At 45.5% G+C, this 22,309-nt stretch overlaps 1 protein-coding gene across 5 annotated transcripts in view; it reads left to right on the forward strand.

Moving 5' to 3' along the window:
* The first annotated feature begins 6,050 nt into the window (after positions 1-6,050).
* Tob (Transducer of ERBB2) overlaps positions 6,051-22,309 on the forward strand; it is a 28,511-nt gene continuing 12,252 nt past the window's right edge. For 4 of the 5 annotated variants that reach the window (XR_002683582.2, XR_002683577.2, XR_002683585.2 and 1 more), the window contains exons 1-2: positions 6,051-11,145; positions 20,532-20,671. Coding sequence is in view for 2 of the 5 variants with exons in the window: in XM_022842553.2 (XP_022698288.1) it covers positions 20,549-20,671 (123 nt within the window). In the remaining 3 variants the exon portion in view is untranslated. The remainder of the gene's footprint in view (positions 11,146-20,531; positions 20,672-22,309) is intronic. The other variant, XM_022842564.2, reaches the window with a different exon arrangement.

Consider the following 22,309-nt stretch of genomic DNA (forward strand, 5'->3'; position numbering starts at 1 on the left):
CAGAGGAATGACGCCTGAGACCCATACTCTTTTGATACTTCTAGAGCGCCTCAACAACAACAACCACAGCTTGACCGAATAGACCTGGTGCAGGTACAACAGCCCCTACGAGTTTACCCTGAGAAGGACTTATATGTGCATCGTAGCCGCGTATTAGCCTTTATAGATTATAGTAGATAGATAATAAGAAAGCTAGCAAATGAATTACGCGAAGTGACCCTAGCTCATGTAGTTTTTGTGACGCGAACGTTGGATTGGACCCGGATCAATTTCCGGCGTCATCGCAACAGACCAACTGACACGAAATCGACTTTCAGGGTAAAAATCATTTACCAGAAAACGGACACGTCTCTGCCCTCACCTCTGCTGATCTCAAGGTATACCCTCGAGGGTCCTTAGGCGAGAGGAGGACGTCCTGTCGATATGGGCATCCCTGGGGAATTTCGAAAGAAGTATCACCCATGACAGCCTCAGTCAATATTGAAAGCTACCGTACGTGGCATCTGACGAAAATTTTCCAATCGCCGGTTCGACTGTTTCGTTCAAGGGACTACAGCCGCCGCCGCCGCCGCCGCTTATTGTTCAGCAAACCCTGTTGCAAGATTACAAGCGCGTACTACCTATATGCTACGAACCTAGATAGGCATTGTTTTGAGACTCCTCGCAGCCTTCATTGAGACTAGGTGCCGAAAGACGTCCTGCAGACAATAACAGAAATATTTCGGACAATAGCAAACTAGGACTGTCTCGAAAAACGGACCGCTGTACACATATATAACTTGTTCGCTGTAGCTTTAATTCGCAAGCTCAATTTTCTCCACTGAACACTCTCAGCCGCAACGTTCAGATTTAGCGACCCAATGCTAAGCCATCTCGCAAGTTCCATAGACTTAGGTTATATGAGGCTAAATCTTTTCCTAAAGATCGCACCTGTCATTTCAGCCGAATGTGTAAGTTTTGCAGTAATGGCCTTGCCAATATAGCATACAAGACCATTTTAACCTACATAAGAGCATCCTATGTAGAGTTTCGGCCCAGGTGCACTATGTTTGTAAATTTAAAATAGCCTTTCATTCACCTTCAAAAGATGTTACCTACCTACCTACCTACCTACTAGCGATGTTCTTTCACAGTTTTCAAACTTCTACGTTCCGTTAGAAAAACCCCGTTATAATCAAAGTGTGCATTGTGAAAAATTCATCATCCCACCAAATCAGGCATCCAAAGGCTTGACAGTTTTAGTCAACTGCTGTGGTTTATTCTGGTACGAAATCTGCCAATAAATGTTCAAAAGCTCCAACGAACCCTGTTTGTCGTCGACCTAGATATTTAGCACTTGGCAGACAATTCTAGGTTTGGTAAGTTCTGGCTAGATCAAGCTTGAGCTCAACTTTAGATTGGCATGACAGTAAACTCTGGGTTGATGAGGTTCGAAAACGGCAAGTAGATGATATCCCAAAAAACTTCTCCTTCACAATATCCAGCAGATTTGCCCAGCTAAGGCTACTGTTATTTTCCAACGGAAGCGCGCTTACGTGGCATATTACGAAAAAGTAGAAAAAATATCACCGATCAAGAAACTCCTATATTTGCCCAGTGTCTATGACCATCCACCTCCTTAATTTCCGAGTCGAACTTTTAGGTTATATTGAGAATCTAGTATGCTCTGGTTTTCGTATTATATAAGTAAACTAGGAGTGCTCGTGTTAGCGTTAATTAATTGTGTAGAATTTAAAGGCACCATTTAACGTCTAGAGTTCCTTCGAACTTGCCCGAACATTCGCATTAGATGCATTGTAGCTTTTCTATCGCTGAAATATGCTACTATGTTTGTTAGTATTAGTGCGGACCTTTTTGTTTGAAATCAATAGCAGCATTTTTTTTAATAGTCACCTATCTAAACTATTTTTTTTTCCTTTTCAAGCCAAACCATTTTTCTCAATTATTGCGTCTGCAGAAAAAAAAATGAGACGTTCTGTTTGCTAGCTGATTCAGCCGCTTGCTAATCCTTTTTAAAGTACAACGTATTTACGATTGTCAACATTTGCATAGCTCGTAGATGGCTATGACAAAACAAGAATCAATATGCTCCGATTCGGCGACCTCTATATTTAAAAGTTGAGAAAAAGTTTCAGAAAATACAATTTACGACGAAAATTTCAATCGAACTAACTCCAATCAATTTTTCTTCCATTTACTCTTTCTCCCTAAACAACATTGTATGCTTAAATCCATTTAATGCCTCGCTATTACTCGTTCGTTGTTGATTTCTATGCTCTTACCTTATTCAGCTCACTATCTACGTATTTGGTTCGGTGAGCGACTAAGCTCACTATTGTTACCGAATATATAGAAGATAAATGCAAGGCATATACCTATAAGGTATATGCATTGCATTTATCGAGTATATTCTGTAACTTATGCGATTTCAACTGTAGCCGCGAAATTTTAGCTCTTGTCGTGCCGTCTTGTCGTTACGCTTTTTTAATGTTGTAGCAACAGGAGCGTCATCATCGCAGGCCATGAGCAATGGTTGTCTTCAACCTGCGTCATACAGATCAAGGACTGTTTTAGCCTTACGGAGCTTGACACGACCAGTGTGCAAGACAGATCTTAAACAGGACGAAACCGACCAGTGGTAATGATTAGCTAGAAGCCTCCGGGCAATGCAATGTCTGGTTATTTTTTGTTGACGTTTATATACAATACTATTTAATGTCATTCTTGGCACAGGAGATAATAGTAGCATTATGGAGTCGCTATCGACGACATGATCTGGCGTATATGTATGGGGCTAGAATCACCATTATTCTAAACAGGCGACACGACGCGTACGGACCAATGTCTTAGTGGGCAACATTGCAGAGCCCGCCCAAGTACGCAAGCGACGAACGAACAGGTATATACGCGCAAGTGGTAATAGCCAACGGATCCAGTGAAACTCAGCCTTGTGCGTATCTCACTTGAAACCAGTCAGTCGCCCCATTTTGAGAAGTTTCTGGCGGCACAGGGGCAACAGAGGTCATCCGTTTTATTCGCGGCTGGTAGAATCTCTCAGCTGTTTACTTATATTCTCCTTTTTCTATTACCTTAGTAACACCAACTACAACTACTCCTTGGCAGAATACTGTTGTTTATCATCCACAACCAGTAAGTAGATCATTTTGACAAGCGGCATCGCCCGTGTGCTTCTCAAAACTCGTTGCTTTTAAACGATACTGGAATATGTTGAATGAAGGCTTTGGTTTGTTGAGCGGCGTCCTGCTGCGGTGCACCGCTTTGTTCGTTCATCCGCTTGAAACGAAACTAATCGGGTTATATTATAGGCTGACGGCATCATCATCGCTACCGCCTCACGTTGTGTGACTCTGTATCTGAGTGTTTCTGCGTGCGTCGTTCACCGCACGTGCGGCGTTGGACCTTCTGCAGTTCTAATTGATTAGGAGAACACGATTCTATCGGGGCGCCCTTCGAACTCCCGTCTCTGATTAATTGATCCCAAGCATCACGCAGTCGGCGTGCTTCTTCACACAGGCACAATCACACAGATAATCCAAATTCACGATGTACTTCTAAAGCAAAGTTGAAGAACTCACTACTGTTTTATTACATCTCATATTATTTTGTTCTTAACAAAAGCCAAAAACTAGTATAGTCTTGTAGCGCTGGCCTTTGAGAAGGGCTCACAAGAATAATCAAGCCCTTTTGCTCAACACAACCTTGAATTGTGTCATTTACTTGCTTAAACTTCATCATCATAACGAGATCAACTCGAATAATGTACTAGACAATAACTGCACAGTTACAAAAGTGATGTGTTCTCGTCAGAGTAGTTGTTTGTCATGCGGAAAAACGGAAATTAGGAGGTTATAGGTTATTTAGGATTTTATGCAGGTACCAGCAGAGCGACAACTTTCACGCTTCATATGAGAATAGAAGGTTATAATGACTGAACGCAGTGTTCGATTAAATCAACGGCACGTTTGGCAGCTGAACGTTGGGTTGCTAGGTCACTTTACAGACAGGTTCAGACAGATCGGAAGCATGATGTGCGGGTGTCGTTCTTCCATAACTTAGATACTTGGACAACGCTATTTGGAACTAGCCCCCTTTAAACACGCCGTCAAAAAGTCGCTATTAGGAAAAATTGGTAACATTTTACGCATGAGATTGTATCAGACGTAATGTATATTACTTTTGGCCGCTTTTGTACAGATCAATTTTATTTGATCGCCATGTAAGTAAGGAACGGTTGTACAAGCAGATAACAAATAACATGCAAAGGTAAGCCATGTCTGACGTTTATATAAAAACAAATGTACATTTTTTCTACTCGTGTTCCCTGTATGATCATCCGTGTTTCCGTATGACACATAAGTGAGTTGTGTCTGCCCCATTAAAAAAAAACTTAAACGGGTTTTGAACAAGATGCATCTTCGCCAGTGAGTTCTATAGCGTAGCAGTTTAGCGCATATTTGAGCTTTCATTGGTAGTAAATGTTTTTCCTTATAATGCCCTCGAATGCGTCGCAAAAACCTATTTAAAATCATTGCAACGTATTTGATTATATCATTTGCTATGTTTTGCATTTGTGTTTATGCGCCACCCTACGCAACGGTTTAACTGTATGATTACTGAATGAAGCGAGCTCCGTTTTCTCTAAAATATCAGGCAACGAAAGCAATTTGATGCAGACGGCCTCTAAACTTTACGGTCTCCTCTCAACACCCCCAACGCCTTCCTACCAAGCCCCCATTGTCTTGCGCTGAAACTTTGTCGATGAGTCTACCACCTTAACCATTACTTTTACCGCGTTCGTTACTTCGTCGGGTAATAGCTACACCTCACTGACTATCGACACTAGTGGCTCCCTGTCGCTCCCAGTAACATCTTTGTCTGATGTCGATATCTGTTGTTACCCTTTCCATCCACCATTCAAATGTAACACCGTTGGCACTGTAAATGCCGCCAATGGTAGCGCCAGCTCCACCACAGGGGCAAACACCAACAGCCGATACAAGCACGATGTAACTCAGCTTCAACAGTCAACTGCTCCCGACAAAACTCGCCTTTCGACTGCTGTTGGTGAACGGATGTCCAACTTTAGCTCCTCGTCCTCCATCTCCTCATTGTCGTCGCCATCCTTCTCCCATCGTGTGCCCCCCCCCTCCCCCGCCCCGCTCTATACCCTCGACCTCACCTGAAGGAAAGGGGCTTAAGAGGAGATTTTGAGCCAACGGGAGCTGAGTTATGAGGAAGGCAAGGAACGGGATCCTCCCTCTCTCCAGTCTGCTACCCAAGATGCAGACAGGGCCCACATTCTTGTCCGTTGCATCGTCATCGTCGTCGTTGGCGCTGCTGCCCTGACCGATGCGTCCGCTTTCGCCGTCGAACGAGAGGGGAGTCGATCGGCTCCCTAGGCTGGCCGGCGGGCTGATTTGAGGCACTGCTGGTGAGTGTGACAGCCGAGACACAAGAACCAGCAAAGAGTACGCCTTGAGTCACGCCGACCTTGACCTCTGGCTGTTCGTATTCTCTCCCTCTCTTTATTTGGTTTTCCTCCTCTCCGGTCAGAGTTCCCTCCTCCGTCTGGCAAGCCCATTCCCGACCTCCTCAACCCCTGCACTTCTAAGGCTCCATGCGATGCAATATATCGGACCAGAGACTCATTTGCTTGTACACTATCACTTATAGTAAAGGACATCATAAAAGCAGGGCTGAAAAAAGTAATCCTACCCAACAAACCAGTGCAAAACAGCTTCACTCTTATAAGGAGTACTTGCAACCTGCATCTATTCTCTGGTGCTTCGTCTGCCTGCCTGCCCGCACTGATAGTCTAGTTGGTCTCTGCTCGTTAGCTCCATTTCGGACGATTCGCCCGCTCGATTTTGGGGTCCGCGTTCGCTTGCGCATTCTCTTCTCATCGTCTAAAAGCGAGCTCTATGGCTTCCTGTACTGACAGCAACATTCTTAGCCCTCTCTTGTTGACGTTTCAGTGACGTAGGTTGACGCCTGCCATTAGGAGGGTGTGTGACGTCAAAGCGCCATCGGCCAATAGGAAGTCGCAGGACCTGAAAGCGAACTGTTGGCAACCCAACCAAGCTGAGCAGAGAGCGACACTCACAATGAAAGGCAACGATGCGGGCTGGCAGCCGCTGCGACTTTACAGGGGCGACACAGCGACAGCCTAGGGCAGAACAGGCGGCGATCGTTGGCCTTGAATCGTGAGATTGTTTGTGCCCACTGCTGATGACTACCTAGCGATGTTGTTGGTCCTGTTGCCTGCTGTCGTGGCCGCTGCTAGCACGATTTGTGCGCGATATAAAACGAAAGAGAGTACTAAAATTATTTTTCAGTTTCAAAGTTAGTTCCTCTGGGCAATAGCAGCCAAACGACGCTGGGTTACCAATCGGCGGTGGGGCTCGCTGACTCTGCTGGAAACTTCTGCTGCACCGCTGAACTGATACACGGTTTTAACAGGACAAACAGCGCTCCCTCTATAGCTTAAGCTGATATTTCAGTTTGAAAACGAAAGCACATTGGTCAAGCAGAGTGCTTACTTGTATTTAAGAGCTAAAAGATTTCGATTCGACCACCAAACCAGCAGGCAAACATTCATCATGGTCAAATAATCCAACCAGGACGCGCCAACTTAGCTGTAAACACATGGCGCACACGATGATGACGTTGCACTCGGAACACGCCCGGCCCATTGTCGCAGTTCCACATAGGGATAGATCCGTAGCTAGCTAATAATGATAAGCACAAACATATATACAAAAAAATCAGAGATCTACATATCCACATACACTTCCGCAAGTAAGTAGTAAATTTACATGTACTTGTATCAGTGGTAGAACTAGCGTCATAGTAATCATACGAAAACGCCGTGCACAGGACGTACGCCAAGCGAACGACATACGCCTTCTAGCTTCGTCTTTATTTTGAAGGTCAGAAGAGACCGCGGCTCGTTTAATCATATGATGTTGAAGAAGTTCCTCTCGCAACCTGTTTTCCCATCGTGGACGTAAAAAACGTGTCTCTTACGACAATTGCCATAACATTTGCTGTATTATTATTATTGCTTCTAGAGACGAGGATTTTTCAATACAGTTGGTTGACTCCACAGACCAAACATATGAAAATTGACCTATAGTATCTTTTCGTGCACTGGCGTCTCATATACCCACATATCTATAATGGCGTATGCTACGACATCCGCCTGTTTTCGCATGAGCGAATGAGTGATACGTGCAAAAGTTTGTTGTCAATGTATGGTTGTGCTTATATACGTATGGAGTAAGTGAGTTTTTCTTTATCACGCGATACTTGAAAATATCTAACCCATGTGTTAAAGGTGTCGTATCACATATTTACCAGTTTTCCTACTTTACAATATAAATAATAAATAAATTTCACGATGAATACTGTTCTTTTCTCGCTTTAAGCAGCTGCTCTGATGTAACGATACCGTTAACTCACGTCGCCAGCCGATCGTGCCTCGAGATAAAACTGCCTGTTGAGGCGGTATAACGGTACAATACGTACGCAAACATTACTGTGCAACGTTTGATGCAAGATTCACAAAGGCAGTGGTAGTCACCCACTGAAGCTTTAAGACCCGGGTCGTGGGCTTTAGCCGTCGCTGGCAGACATGATTTAGCCATACGATACCACATTAGTACTTCTGCCCATTTCATGAAGCAACGAACACGGAGAATTAATATCATTATTTGTTATCAATTATCGCACCTACAAAAGACACAGCATGTGCCATTCATACTTTTACAGAAAGCAAAAAGTTACGTAGTTACGTCCTTGGCCAATCTAGTCGGCCAACAGTAGCGGATTCGTAACTGGACCAAGTTATGGGGCTGAATAAAAACGACAAATGACATGGAAAGAGCAAAAGCAATAAATGGGACGAAAAGGAGAGATGCGTCTCAGGATCGGAAAATAGCGCTGCGTCACGTCTCTATTTGCACCCGTTTGATACTAAACCCCACACAGCTAGAAGATCTATACCCTACAGAATTGACATCGGATTCTAGGTCTACACAGTCAGGCCTGGCTCGTCGTTGCTACCGTATAGGACAGCTTGATGCTATCTATATGTGGAAATTATGGCTTACTAGTGGGTATGTTATGTGGAAGTAGCGATTCTGTAATATTACTGATATATATCTTGCTAGTACGAGATCAAAATTGGAATCGCAGTTGCCGTAACTACTTGGACAACAAAAGGATCAAAAATGGAACCTGCTTGAATGTCAATTCTGAGAAGTAATAATTTATATTGCAAACGATAACATAAGGTCGATTTCTTTGTATACATATTAAAACTAGCTGAATTTTTAAGATCAGTAAGTACGACATCGTGTGAATTTGCAGGTGTCCCACAGAGATGAAGTTCGAAATCGCTGTCGCCATCTTTATCTCATTCAGCTAACATTATACTTTGCAAATTGTCGCTTGCGCGTTTTATCTTGCACTATTTTCTGTTTCGATTCCTTTTCTTGGTTTATACTTTTCCCTCTATTGATGCTGCTATTGTCGAGTCACAATGCGCTAAGGATGGCAGGATTTGGCCTGTTTTTCCGGGTCGGTTTGAATCCAGTCGTTGTTTTCTTTCAGTCCTTCGTCAGTGGCAGGGGGGTGCTTGGTATCAGAACAGCAGATAAGCGTACACGTGAGTGATGAGTGTGATTCGCAGACGCTCCACGTATATCGGGTCTTGGCAGTATGCAAAGTCAACACCCTCACCAGTGGGTTGTTGTTGTTACTGTTTTTATTGTTGTGGCATCGGTACTTTTTTCCTGTTCTCGGCTAAATATCGGCTGACACTGTCAACATTGCTTATAGGCTGGTTTATAGTGTATATGTTGTCTATCGAAGCAGCCGCTTCATGGCTGTCTATGCATGCGGACTGGCTGTAGAACTGGCAAGGAGGAAGTAGCGTCATAGGCCTCTTGACTCTGCCTTCATTATCGCTAGTACGACTTTGGTACTAGTACTCGTCGTACCGAATTGTGCAGACGTGGCAGGCCTTTTCGTGATCTTCGGGCGCAAACGAAGCTCGTAGACCTCTCTCGCTCTCAATTCCTCTCTCCTCCCGTCTCCCTTTACATTCTTCCGTACTCTCAATATCCCTACGTTCGCTATTAGTACGGCTATTCGTAGGTTGGCCCAACTACCCCCCTTTGCCCTCCGCTTCTGCCTGCCGCATAGTAGCTGGGCGGATCTCTTTCCCTCTATCTTTTTTTCTCTGCCTGTCTGGACGGCCGTCCGCATGCGTGGGTGTGCGTGTGTGCAGTGCCAACTGGCTGTCCATCTGTCACTCAGATCACCCTCACAGCGGCCGATAGAGTGTATTAATTTGTCCGTGACGCGGTCAGTTATTCTGTCAGTATGTCTGTGAATATGAGAGCACGTTTAAGCGTAAGTTCGTGTCACTTCCCCGCACTGTATCTACGTGTGTTAGTGCTTGCCAGCCTATGCATCCTATACCATTACAGCCTGTTTTCGATGCCCGTGTGTCTGTCTGTGAGCGGGGTTGTGTCGACCTGTGGCCGTTACGAACGTTCGCTGAGCGTCGTGCGTGCGCGCGCGCACGTTTCTGGCTGACGTCTGATCGTAGCGGCGGCAGCGGCGGCGGCGGCGGCCGTAGTGGCAGCAGTTCGACCCTCAGCTCATCTGCCCTCCTCTGTTTAGCCTTCCTCCACAAGGCGGTAGTGGCGCTAGATGACGGCAGTGGCCCGCCGCTGCTGCCGCTGTTTGGCCCGCGCACAAACCTCCTTACCTCCGCTCTCTTCATTGTGGCGTCGTGCTGTTTCAAGACAGTAGCACTCAACCAGTAGAGACTCACTCGACTCGTAGTCTGTGTCTGCCGGCTGAATCTGGCGAAGCACCGTCAGCCAGTGCAACTAACCAGCACACAGGCCACGAAATCAGACAGGATTTCTGGCGATAGGCCACAAATAGCGCGACACAGCCTGTTGACTCACATATTGTCCAATCACGCAGCTGAACGGTCACAGTTGATATATCGTACATACGGCGAGTTACCAGCCGCTACGGCGACAAGCGATCGACCTATCCGACGCTTTTTACTTTACTAACCCCAGCATCGTCATCATCATCATCATCACCACCACCACCACCACCACCACCACCACCACCACCACCACCACCACGACTACCACCACTGTGATGTGTGCATACATCCGCGCTCCATATACTCGCTGTTTACGGTATAGAATATATAGTCCGTCATTTCGTTAGTAGAAGTAGGTGATAGGTGTTGTCGTCATCGTTGTTGTCAGCCTCAGCGTCGACATCATAATTGCGAATTGACAACCTTCCAGCAGACACCTGCGGCTGTTGTTGCCGTCTCCGTAAATGACGCATGTTACAGCTTCAGCCGCTGTTGTCATCATAAGTGACGGAACGACGATGGACGGAAGAGTGAGTGGGTAAGTAAACGGTTGCTATCCATTCAGCTACTGGGGAAATCAGTCCGTTTCTGTGGTACTTTTGAGTGTGTACTATGTGCTATATGCTGCTACCGCCACGGCTGTCGCCAACAGACTGACAACATCAACAACAACAACGTAATTAATAATGAAGTAAACAATAAGAACTACTTTATCGGTGGTGACTGCCAAGTCTGCCGTGGCAACTGTGTCCTCAACAGTAACGGCTGTAGTCGACGATTATTATCAACAGTTGTGACATAGCAGGCTCAGCTTCATCAGCAATTACTATAGCTGTTATTGAAGAAGAGACGATGAGCTGTTGTTGATACGGCTGGGAGGAGATGGTTCTCTGTTGAGCACACGATAGCTTACCGTAGCGGCGACTTCACTGTTTCCGATATCCTTAGAATTTCAGAGCCGCGTATTTATATCAGCATGGCGCGGGCCGCATCTTGACCGGCTGGATTACGTGAGTGTTCCGCGCCACCCCAAAATCAACAACCATATTTATCGGACCTACAACACAGCCTTCTTAAGTGGGCAACGAAACGCACGTATCACGACAACGTCGACGTGATCAGTATCAGTGACACCAATAAACGTACGATCTATTCTGTCTACATTTGACTTTGCATAGAAATAAAGAAGCGTCCATTTTACGTCGTAGAAGGTACGTAATTCGTTCTGTGTGTGTATTTCTGAATCGTAGGAAACAAACCTGTTTCTGTTGTTTGTTGGAATGACTCCTGTTGCTGAATAGTCATTCACGTACTAGCCAGTGCGCTTCTAATACTAGCTTCAATAGATAAATCATGAACTTGTTGATACCAACATTTTCTATTTTAGAACATTAGCTTCTTATATCCCAATGACAGACAGCTTCCGATAAATTAATAGCCAAAGGCTGTGTGTCGCACTAGCATCAATACGGTGACCGTACAAAGTGTCATCATTATTATTGCCGTCATTATTAGAGAAAAGTGTACAGAAAAGAAAAAAAAACAAAGAAAAAGACGTTTGATAAAACGGCCACGATGCTGTCATTAGACTGGCCGCAACCATATGTTAGTCGCCATTTGTAAGACATTTCTATAAACTATCTGTGTAAGATATGCTCTCAGGTAGATTTTCAATTTCAATTCAAAATAACAAGCTGGACACGTAAAACACATTCGACACAAACAAATTTACATTATGACATAAACAGCCAAAGAAATTCCATGTTCACCAGCCTAGCCACTTTGTTATAACTTGGAACACAACCCAATTGATCCAACCGACCGAATACAAATATATATTGGCCATCGCTGAATCCTTCTAGCCAACTAGCTTTAGCCTTTATGTTACCTCTACCACTTGTAAGTAGCGTGAGGCAATATCATATATGAAAATCAGTCGCAGTTTCAACCCATCCTTTCCATTTCAGTCGTGTATTTATATATATATATATATATATGTATGTAGCCATTACAGCGTTTAAGACGGATAGAGCAGCGGAGGCTAAGGCTGGAAGGCTTACAGGTAAGGCAGTAGTAAGTAATACTAGTACTGGCCGATACGGCAGCTTCTTACCCATCGATTGGGATGATCTGTTGCCTGCTGCCGTCCAGACTGATGTTTCTGCTTGAGCGACGGCCAGCGTGTTTGCTATTGTTCGCACTGGCACGCATATGCATGACTCCCCCTCTTGACTACAACAGTTGCTTCCGATAGCTTCGATAACCCAAGCAGGGTACGCAGGACGGTCCAGTTGAAGCTTGTTAGCCGGAACAAGTTAGATAGATGTACGCCAGCCATCAGAATAGACTCGTTGTACCGGTGATTGCTTATGATGCAATTAGATTGTACATATATATATATATGTATATATATATATATATATATATGTAGCTGCTAAGCGGATCAAGATACGTTTAAGTTGACAACGATCAACGGATCACATGTCCCTCCAAGGGCAGCTACTTCTAATTTCTAGCTATCCCGATTCATGCTAGTTACAGGTACATGAAATATCATGCCGGTATTTGACGACATAGGTTCTGCCGTCTTGGACTCAATATATGCTGACTGGTCGGGCCGCTGCTTGAGGCTCAAACAAGTTAATTCAATGCCTGCCTCAGTACAACTAGAGGAAGTTGTTTATGGTGACTAAGAATTCTACCACTGCTCCCCCAAGTTCCCCCAGAAACTGCCATCAGATAATTAACGTGCTCACTAGCCTTGCGACACATCCGATTTCTTGGCCTCTGTACAAGCGGCCATCATTGTCCTTGCCTCGTTGCCCATTGGTTGAACTTGTTGTACAAATGAAAAAGTCAAGCAGGTCTCGCTCGTGCGGTGAGTGCATTTTCTACTCAACATCGATATACATATCGACACGGCGCGCTCGCACGAACCGGCCGGCCAGTGTCGTAGAAATGTGGCACCGCACATAGAAAGCCCATGTACAATATAAATAGTTCTCTAACACACTGTACTTAGCTTCTGATCGGACTGTCAGACAAGTATCCGTTATGCGACACGGTATTAGCTATGGCCTGCCGCCCTGAATGCGTCAATGTGCCTGTACGGACGAAAGCATTGCCTTTGACAAGCTCAGCTCAGCTCTGCTCCGACGCCCGTCGTTATCGCTGCCCAGCGTTGCTGCTGGCGCGCCGTCCGACTCTCTTTTTGAGGTTTTGAAATATAGTCCTGCGAACTTTAAGATCTACGCCTTCGTCGTCAAGTCTGCGCGATGTTTACAAGCCGCCATTTGCAACAACAGCAGCAGTAGCGTGTTAAGACCCGTGTAGACGCATATCATATAGTACAGCGGCGCCCGATACGCAGACAGTAAGTACCCTAGGCTGGTTTTGTCTATCGACTGACTGACCGACCGACCGGCAGCTCTGGTACGTCTATACTGTGAGCCAATTGTGCGTCTTCATGAGTGATGCATTCGATCCTTCCTTCCATTGCACATACACTGACACATACACACACACACAAATTTATATACGTACAGACACATACGCACCAGTAACATTCAAAAAGAGACGGGCTACGAGGCGGACGAATGATGACACTGGCGTGTATTGATAGGCAGGTTGGATGCAGTATTAGTGACTGCTGCTTGGGAGATAAGAAGCGCAAACCCAAAACGCGTGTGCCCCCTAGTGAAAACGGTATGTTTATCAATAAATGTTTGAAAATACTCAGAAATGCGTAAATAAGAGTTATTTTTGTAGGAGTAGCCGTAGCGTCGATAGTAACAGCACACATGGCGGACATCGTTTCGTTTCAAAGTGATGTTATCGCAGTAGTTGTCTGTAAAATTCAGATGCCTTGTTGAAGCGTAATTTTTGGCCAGCGTTAAGTTGTGCCGTCGTTTTGGATGATAGCAGGGAAAGCATAAGCGTTGCTATGGTATAAATGCTTCTTTCAAGAGCTAGGCGACTCGATGAAAACAAATGCCAGCTCTTTTTTTGCAGGTTCCCGCTGATCATACAGGCAAATGTAAAGACAGGTACAGCTGTACATGGACATTAAGATTATTTTGTCCGTTGACAACCGCAGGTCAGATCGCATAGTCCGCTGCTGCTGCCGCTCCCGCCTGCTGATCGACGACGGACTGCATCCATCGCAAACGACGACGAACATTTTTTTGGCAAGTTATGAAACCGTTTCCTCTCTACGATACGAGGCCGCGTTGTATGATCGAGCCAGCCCCAGAATATCTACATAGAACATTGATTAACCCATAAATGGTCGCCATCATCGTCCGCATCACTCCTAACGCTGTCGAGCTGGTTCTCTCTAGACGCACTGTTGTGTGGCCAGCACAGAAAACGTCCTAAGGGAGAGCGGGTGGTTGGTAGAGAAGTGGGCAGACTGCTATCGTTTGTGTCCCATAGTAGTGCCATATTATTAGCTTGTTCGATGTTATTGTAAGCCTTTCAGCGTTGGCTGAAGGTTTCGATAACTATAAAAATGTTAACTAGCCGTTGTCCACTTACCCCTGCACGATGCTGGCCTGCGAAGAGATGCTTTGGCCTAGCTGATTGCATTTCGATGGGGTCAATAGCAGCAGTGTAGGCTGTCAGTCGATAGGAAACGGGGGCCGTGTGCGGGGGGCTGCTATATGGTTGGCTGTCTTACCGTGGCTACTACTGCTACTGCTATGCGACCTTCACCATGAGTGGACAGCTGGCCAACGACCCAACAAAGCTGTGATGACCTCGCTTGTGCTAAGAACACCAAACGCACACTCCGCTCGTGGCTTATTTGCCCAACATGGACGGCCCCACATTCTAGTCACATTAATAGCAACAATATATAATTATGCCCCATCCAGTCATTCGTGGAACGATTATTTCAAATGTATACAACACTATCGGATTATTCAGCATCATTAAGAATCTCTGTGTTAGGCTTTTTGGTCAAATGGAGATTGTAGCACGGCCAGAAACCTTACAAATTATACATACTTAACGCATAGTACAATCAGTTCTATAACTAAACGCAGTCGCATCACTACCCTGTCTTATCTAACTGGTCAGTCTCGTCGGGGGTTCGTTTCGATAGGCATCTTATCACAGTAATCGTAGCACCCAAAAGATATGCAGAGTACCCGAAAGATTTAGATATCGCTATATGGATTCTGCTAATGACGACATTTGAGTTTTCTGACCTCGATTACTACTTTTATATTATGGTTCTGTCGGACGCTATGATTTCTAGTATTGCCGTCGTCATCATCATTGCCTACGTCGCTTACTGTTAATATCGCAGTATATATATGTAGTACGACAGTCATGGCACAGGTGATCAGGCGATGTCCTCTGTGCAGCATCTGCTTGGAATCAGCAACGACGTCGTAATGGTTGAACGACAATCTCTTCTAGTGGATGCAAAAGGCATCCTCCGATCCAGCCAACGTACCATCTAGTCAATGAGGCAAGTAAGCAACTAACCGAGCGGCCGTTCTGACAGTAGGGCCCCTAGAAACCGACCCAAGCCGCTTTCACATCCACCAGCATCAACATTAACGGCACCAATACCGTTGCTGCTGTCGTCATTGCGGAATGCTATGGCTGTTTTTGCCTCTGCTCCGATTGCTTCCGTTCCTACTGCTGCTGGCATTCCGCCGGCTCAGGCCCTTTGTCCTGCTCCGTAGCCGTTGCCACCACCGTCGACTGGAATAGAAAGAGAGCCGCCGACGTATCAGCCTTGGGCCGAGGCGGCCGCGGCAGCTGCTGCTCTCGCTGCCACCACCACAACTGTACGGGATCGATGAGCAGACACAGTTTTATTTTTAGAGCGAAGGCCGCTTGAGGGTGAGAGTAGAGCCGGTGGTGAGGGTATGGTGGCCGCTGGCCTGCACAGGGATCGGAGACTGAGGAGTGGGGGACTTTCTGTCCTACCTCCTTACAAGGGGAGGGAAACCAGGATAAAAAGATAGGTCCGGCTCCTTCGCATTTTCGTGCGCCCCGCACTCTCTCCCTTTGTGCCTAACACAGGGATCTCATGTGTGTGTGTGGCCATGAAGGAGGGGGTGACGAAAATGCGGGCAAGGGGACTCCAGTGAGACTCGATGCCCTCGTTCCTCTTTGCTTTCATGCAGCGCCTGGAGGCGCTCGACTGCTACTGCAGCGACGGAGATGTGTCGTGTCCGAGGAGCAGGCCGCACTCAGCTTGCATGTGCCATGTCTGTTCTGCAAGTAAGTGCGTACGTGTCTGCGTCATTGCCAGCAGCTAGCTGGCTAGGCCTTCAGACCGCCGAATCAAGTGAAGAGCAGGGACCCAATGGAGCTAAGAGTCGAGCGAACAAGGAATTACGCCTAGCTTTGTCAGCAGGCCGAGAAGCGCTGCTAATGCTACCTAGCACGACTGCTTGCTTGAGGCGTAGGCGGAATCAAAACTGTACGTTGTACGAACTTAAGTCGTATTTCCTCGGTTGCGCGTTGTAGCTTGCTTGTATTGTAATGTTACTACAATTACTATACCTGCAGGCCGTAAGCAAGCCGCTTAACGTAGCGCAAGCATACATACTTTGACTGGCCCGTCTTCTGCTGGTCGGTAAGCCATCCCGTTGCACGTCCAGCGTACAGGCTTACGGACAAACGGATAATGACCGTTCGATAACGGTGGCGATGGCGGCAGCAGCAGCAACAACAGCCGCCCAGTAGTAGATTGCTCATTGTTGTGTGAACGATTATGGGTATGCGGAGCGGATGGGTTTGCTGGCGTTTCATCTGTCTATCGAAATTCGTTCGTTGTGCGGTTCACTTAGCTAGCGGCAAGTGTTGATGGCTTGTGCGCACCGTTGAGGCTACCGCCCTGTCAGCCCTATCCGACCGGCTTTGTTTGCTTCATCGAACAAAACGTTCGCTGCTATGAGGCAATGAAGCTGCCATTATTTTATCTAGCCGATATTACCGGTAGACCATCACAAGCAATCCGTCGGAACGAATTCGTATGCCCTTATATTGTACTCGCACCTGTGAAAGTAGACCGTTGACGGGGTCGCTGGCCGCGGCGGCACGACAAGGTCACCGACTAATTATTTTCACGCACACTCCTGTACTGCTGCACAGAGATACTCATACAGAAACACACATGGAACTGCCAACGCATAGACGTAGGTGACTCTACCTCAAATAATGCCAATACTGGTCTGTATGTAATCTAACTAGGTGATCCTGGGTCCGCGTATTTACTTGGTCCTCGTGAAAAACCTGCGCCGTAGACAACAGAGTTTTATACTTCGTCACGTAAAATAGATCGCTTTGAAAATCTCACAGCATCAACTATAATTATAATAAGTCGTTTTTCTATAAACTGAAACAATAAGTAGACCAATATTAGGTACCTGATAAACGTACATTATGAAGCTGAGTGTGTGAAGTCCTATGTTGCTGAGATTTTAGACTGATGAAGTAGACTTAGGCTCACGAAGGACCTATGCAAAGAATGTAAGGCTCTAGAGTGAATACTGTTTACCTATAGGGAAAAGATACAATTTCAACCTTGGACATTCGGCAGAACGACTGCATATGCTGCGCCTGTTCCTAGGTACCGGATCCCTAAACGCAATCCAATGGGTGAGTCTTACCTAGGCATGTAGCAGATGAGTATTTCAAGTCGGTAATCAAAGTAAACATGCTCGCCTATGCAGTAAACAAAACGATACAGAAATTGCGTAACAACGACTAACTGTATCATAAGTCACAGTTGACCGTACTTCATTGCGTTTAACTTAAAGACCACTTAACTGTGCTAAGGACTAATTTGAATCTTAGGCGTCTCTAATTAACACCACCAAATTAATAAGGTAAACGTCGTCGTAATTGAACAAAATGATGTTTGAGCTCGATGGCGGTAAACGACAAACGTACGCTGAGTTAACCCTCAGACAGCTATACGGTAAAACTCAGGTTGAAGATATTGGTTATTATGTAAATTGTCACTATGAGCCTTGACGGGCTTGTTCTGCTGTTCCTGATATATAATGTCCTTGATGGTCCTGACCAATACGGGTGCAACATTTGAATTGTATTTCCCTCCGATTTACGGCGCAATCATGCGCGAGTAATGTAGATAGACATTACGAATCATTGAGGAAAAGACAGAGTTGACTAATGAGATGCGTACTGAATTCGGAAGTAACTCTTAATCTCATGACGTTTCCAAGTGAGTTGTATCATAAAAGCCGCTCAAACAAGCGAACGAAAGTATGTGGATAGGTAAAGAAGATACTGCAGAGTAGGCGGTCATGCCATTAAATAATTCTTTTTTGTACATTTATAACTAAATATGGTAAACTAAATATTACGCGAAATTCTACCTGTGCACAATCAATAAACGTAGAATTACATTAGAAATATCGGCCCAGCTACCGTTTTCCACCCTAGTATACTTCAGATTAAGACAGTGCCCCACTTGCTAAGCGTAAACTAATTCAAAGGGCTAAGCCTTGACAAAGTGCGACCAGAGACAAAGTACAAGGGGAATTGGAGCATGTTAGTGAGGTTAGAAGCTGTCGTCTCACACTTAGCTGAGAGGATCTGACGGAGGCCATAAACGAACAAATGAACGCATTCCATTCTCGATGATGACGATGACATTCATCGCCCACAATACCATCACCATCAACCCCCAAGAGCAGACAAGCAGTAGCATGGATCGTCGGTCGTCGACTGTGTGATGAAAGGGGAGAACAGATAACATAGATGCGATCCCAAGCCTCTGCAGCGGTTGCTTCCGCCATCGCTTCTATCTTACAGCTTGGATTAGGGTAGCATGGTTTAGTATGACGAGTGCATTTCACACTTCTATTTCTGTGTCATCTGCTGCCCTATTCTTTAGGAAGCTGGTGTGTTGGCTGGCTGGCGGGCACAGAGTTCTTCCTACCATCAGCTTGGGCTACTCGGGAAAGAAAACATGGATATCGTGTGACAAACCGTCGGTAGGATGTGTTAAGGTTGTCGATGAGTGCTTCGTTGGTGAGGCTACTTATATAGCTACTATCACTGGTGTGATTACAATAAAGTTTGTACGAATGCTTGGCCCATAATATCCACCCCTGGCCTCGTTTCCCTCGTTCGCTTCCTGCTCTCTCTCTATTTGTGCAATAGTCAGGAGGACAGAGGGAAGGAAAAAGCCGATAAGCAGTAACATTACAGCCGATAAATACTGTTAAGGACAACAGTAGCAATGGGACATGGTGGCTGCGGCGTCAAGACACGACGTTCAACGATAAGACAGCCACTAGTCGTCCTACTTGCTTTGAGATGTATTTATGTAGGAGCCTACGCCTATACGCGAACGCAACTTTATATAGTTCAATTCCTGTGACAACGATAAAATACAGCTTGACGGTGACAACAATGACGACGAAAGAGAAGCGACATGACGGTCTTCATCAGATACCTTTCGTGCCCACGTCATTCAACCGCTGTCAGTGTCCAGCTACCGGTGAGCCACAAACGAAAGCGCTTTTTATGCAGGACAAGATCGCCACGTGAGCACGCGGCCTGTACAATCTGTACAACAGCCAGTTCCGCCGTCTTTCTGCAATGGCAGAATTGTTGCAGTTGTGAGTACGTTGTCGCATAACAGCCTTTGTTAGTTTCATGTGGACCCGTCACCCCCGCGCATAGATTTCGCCTGTGTCATCGTTCGTCCGTTATTTTCCTCATTGTCGTTTTTTAATTCTTTCTGTTTCTTGTTTTGTCACGGTGATGCCTCTCAGCAGGAATAGGCACTAAGGTTGTCCCTTCAGAACATTCTCTCATATCGCGCGAGCCGGATGAAGGCGTCCCTCTTGCTTTCATTATAGTAGGCAAGCAAGGCTCCTTAAACGCATTTACGATACAAAGTTCTTATCGTCGAGATGGTTGGACAAACAGTGAGATCGCGCCGACCAAGCGTCCGTTCTACCACCGCCACTGCCGAAATAGTACGGAACGGCGTCAAGCGAACAGAGTTCATGGCAGACAGCTATCTGTTTCTCTGCCGCTGTACAAAGATAGCGCTGTTCGTCTGTGTGTATTTCTGCCAAAGACTATTAACGCATTAATAATGGTCCGAAGGAACAAGTAAACAGAGCTAGTCCCATAGACCCACCCACAGACTAGGAACATCACAAGACCGTTTGGAGAATGGGAAGAGGCGTTGAACAAGGAGAAAGTGATTTGAATCCCTTATTTGAGAGTGCAGCTATTATGCTGATAGGCTAGCTAGAAGTATTAATGGATGAACTAAAACTCGAGGGAAAAACAATACAAATAAGTTAATAAAAAATAAATTAATTGTGATTTGTGTATATTGGCCTTAGTTCTGGGAGTCCACACGCGCGCATGCTGGCACATCTGTATTGATCACACAAAACGACACTATTTATTTATAAGAAGGATAATCACAAGAGTTGTGTTATGCAATATTATTAGTAACTATAGTCACGGTGGCCTTAATAGTAGAACATTGAAATCTCGATTGAATAGCAAAGACAGGCATCAGGTATGACTTAACAAAAGTACTTTTTTTTTTTCTATTATTGTGGATTCATCACAATAGGTGGCGAAAAAAACACGATGCAGATGGAGCTCCAGGTAGCACTAAACTTCCTCATATCATTCTTATATAATAAATTGCCTAGGCGGCGAGTTAATCATTTTGGTGAGGAGCTCGAAAAGGCACTTCGGCTTAAGTTCCAGGTAAGTAGCCTCGTCTTTGATGTAAATGAAAACATTTTACGAACACATATATCCCTTCCATAGGTGTATAGGGATGCGCTAGTGTAAGGGGTCTGCTACTGATATTATGCTTTGTTCCATTTTACGAAATTTATCAATAAATATTTATTGGCGATGTGCGAATAACGATGATGATTTCCTGGCGCCGATTCCATTTTGCTTTTAATGGCCGACAGGTTTGATGACATACGGCAGAGCTTCATGTCCTTTTGCATTCTCTGCCTCCTTTAGACCTTCCGTTGTTACTGGCCATTGTGCTAAAATTCTATATATTAGTCATGTTGGTTCATAGAATGGACCGATTAGCTAAGCTGTACAGGGTACAGTTGCTGAGTCGTTGCCCCTGCTTTGTGTTCAAATGACAGCGCACTGTTTATTGCATCTCAGTAGAAATAGCTCGACAATTGCGGGTGGCTGAACGTCGACGACAAGCGTTGATCAGGTTCCATCATCGCAGCGAAGTTCACTGAAGTCGCTAACGCCCGCTGTCCGAAAGCTGCGTTTAATAACCTCTTATCATTTCTCTTATCTTATTGGACTTCAGCTTGGCTGTCGCAGCTAACTTGTTGTTGTTACCTCGGCAGCAGTGCTAGCGCCGATAGAAGAGCTAAATTGGAAAGAGCGCAAAGACGACCCCTATGCTTCTCTTTTTTCCGGTTTATCGATTGGTTGCCAGCGGATGCGGCCTGCACCAAGCTTCTGGTCAACGTGAAAAGGTGTATAGCTACGTACAATAGTGACAAGGGTAGGCCGCCCCTGCTATCGCTCTTACCCATCGTCGTCGTCCTCGTCCCTAGCAAGTGTCCTGCCTTGCACTTCACTGGAAGAGCACAGTACCGCAAACGCGCGAAACGAGGAAGGACGTAAGACAAAAAGCACATAAGCAATAGCACAGCAGGGCCGGGCGGTTCACCAACCAGTAGAGTGGCAACCGAGTTTCGAAAAGCGAATTTTGCTGACCTTTGCAAGCGACAAACGCGTAGGTTCTCTGCAGACGCTTAAGTATCTTATCTACGTTCTGCTTGCAAATGTATGAACATGGATACTGAAAGACAAAAACGAGACAGAACTTACGTCACGTCACAGACCAGGAACAGAAGGCCAGGATAAACGTAATAGATGAGAGGAGTGATAGCGGCAGCGATAGAAAAAAAGAACCTGAGAAGGACTTACCTCAGAGGGGGGCCTGAGAATGCGAGATTTTACTGGAGACCTCTTCGCATGTTGATTTAAGTGTACTAAGTTGTTCAGTGATTCGTCGTTTGGTAGTTGGTTGGTTTGTGTAGTTGACTCCTTTAATAGTACTGCTTCACTCCGCAACAAAATGCCCTTGTACGTAAGCAGAGAGCTTTACAGTGTTGTAAGGGGCTCTGTAACACTGAGGTTTGCAAGCATAGCCTTGCCGTTGGTTGAACATGTGTATCGTCTTGTGTGTGACGTTTATATAACGAATGTAGCAGTGAGAGAAGCTTGGTGCGACTGATGCCGATTATAAACGGGATACAAATAACGAAAAATCAATTTCGTAAAGAGCAAAAACGAACGTGCAACAATCTTTTAATAACCGAAATAGTTATAGGTAAATCGTATATGGTGCGG

This window comes from Varroa jacobsoni, unplaced genomic scaffold (genome assembly GCF_002532875.2).
Source record: "Varroa jacobsoni isolate VJ856 unplaced genomic scaffold, vjacob_1.0 scaffold_107, whole genome shotgun sequence".
Taxonomy (NCBI): Eukaryota; Metazoa; Arthropoda; class Arachnida; order Mesostigmata; family Varroidae; genus Varroa; species Varroa jacobsoni.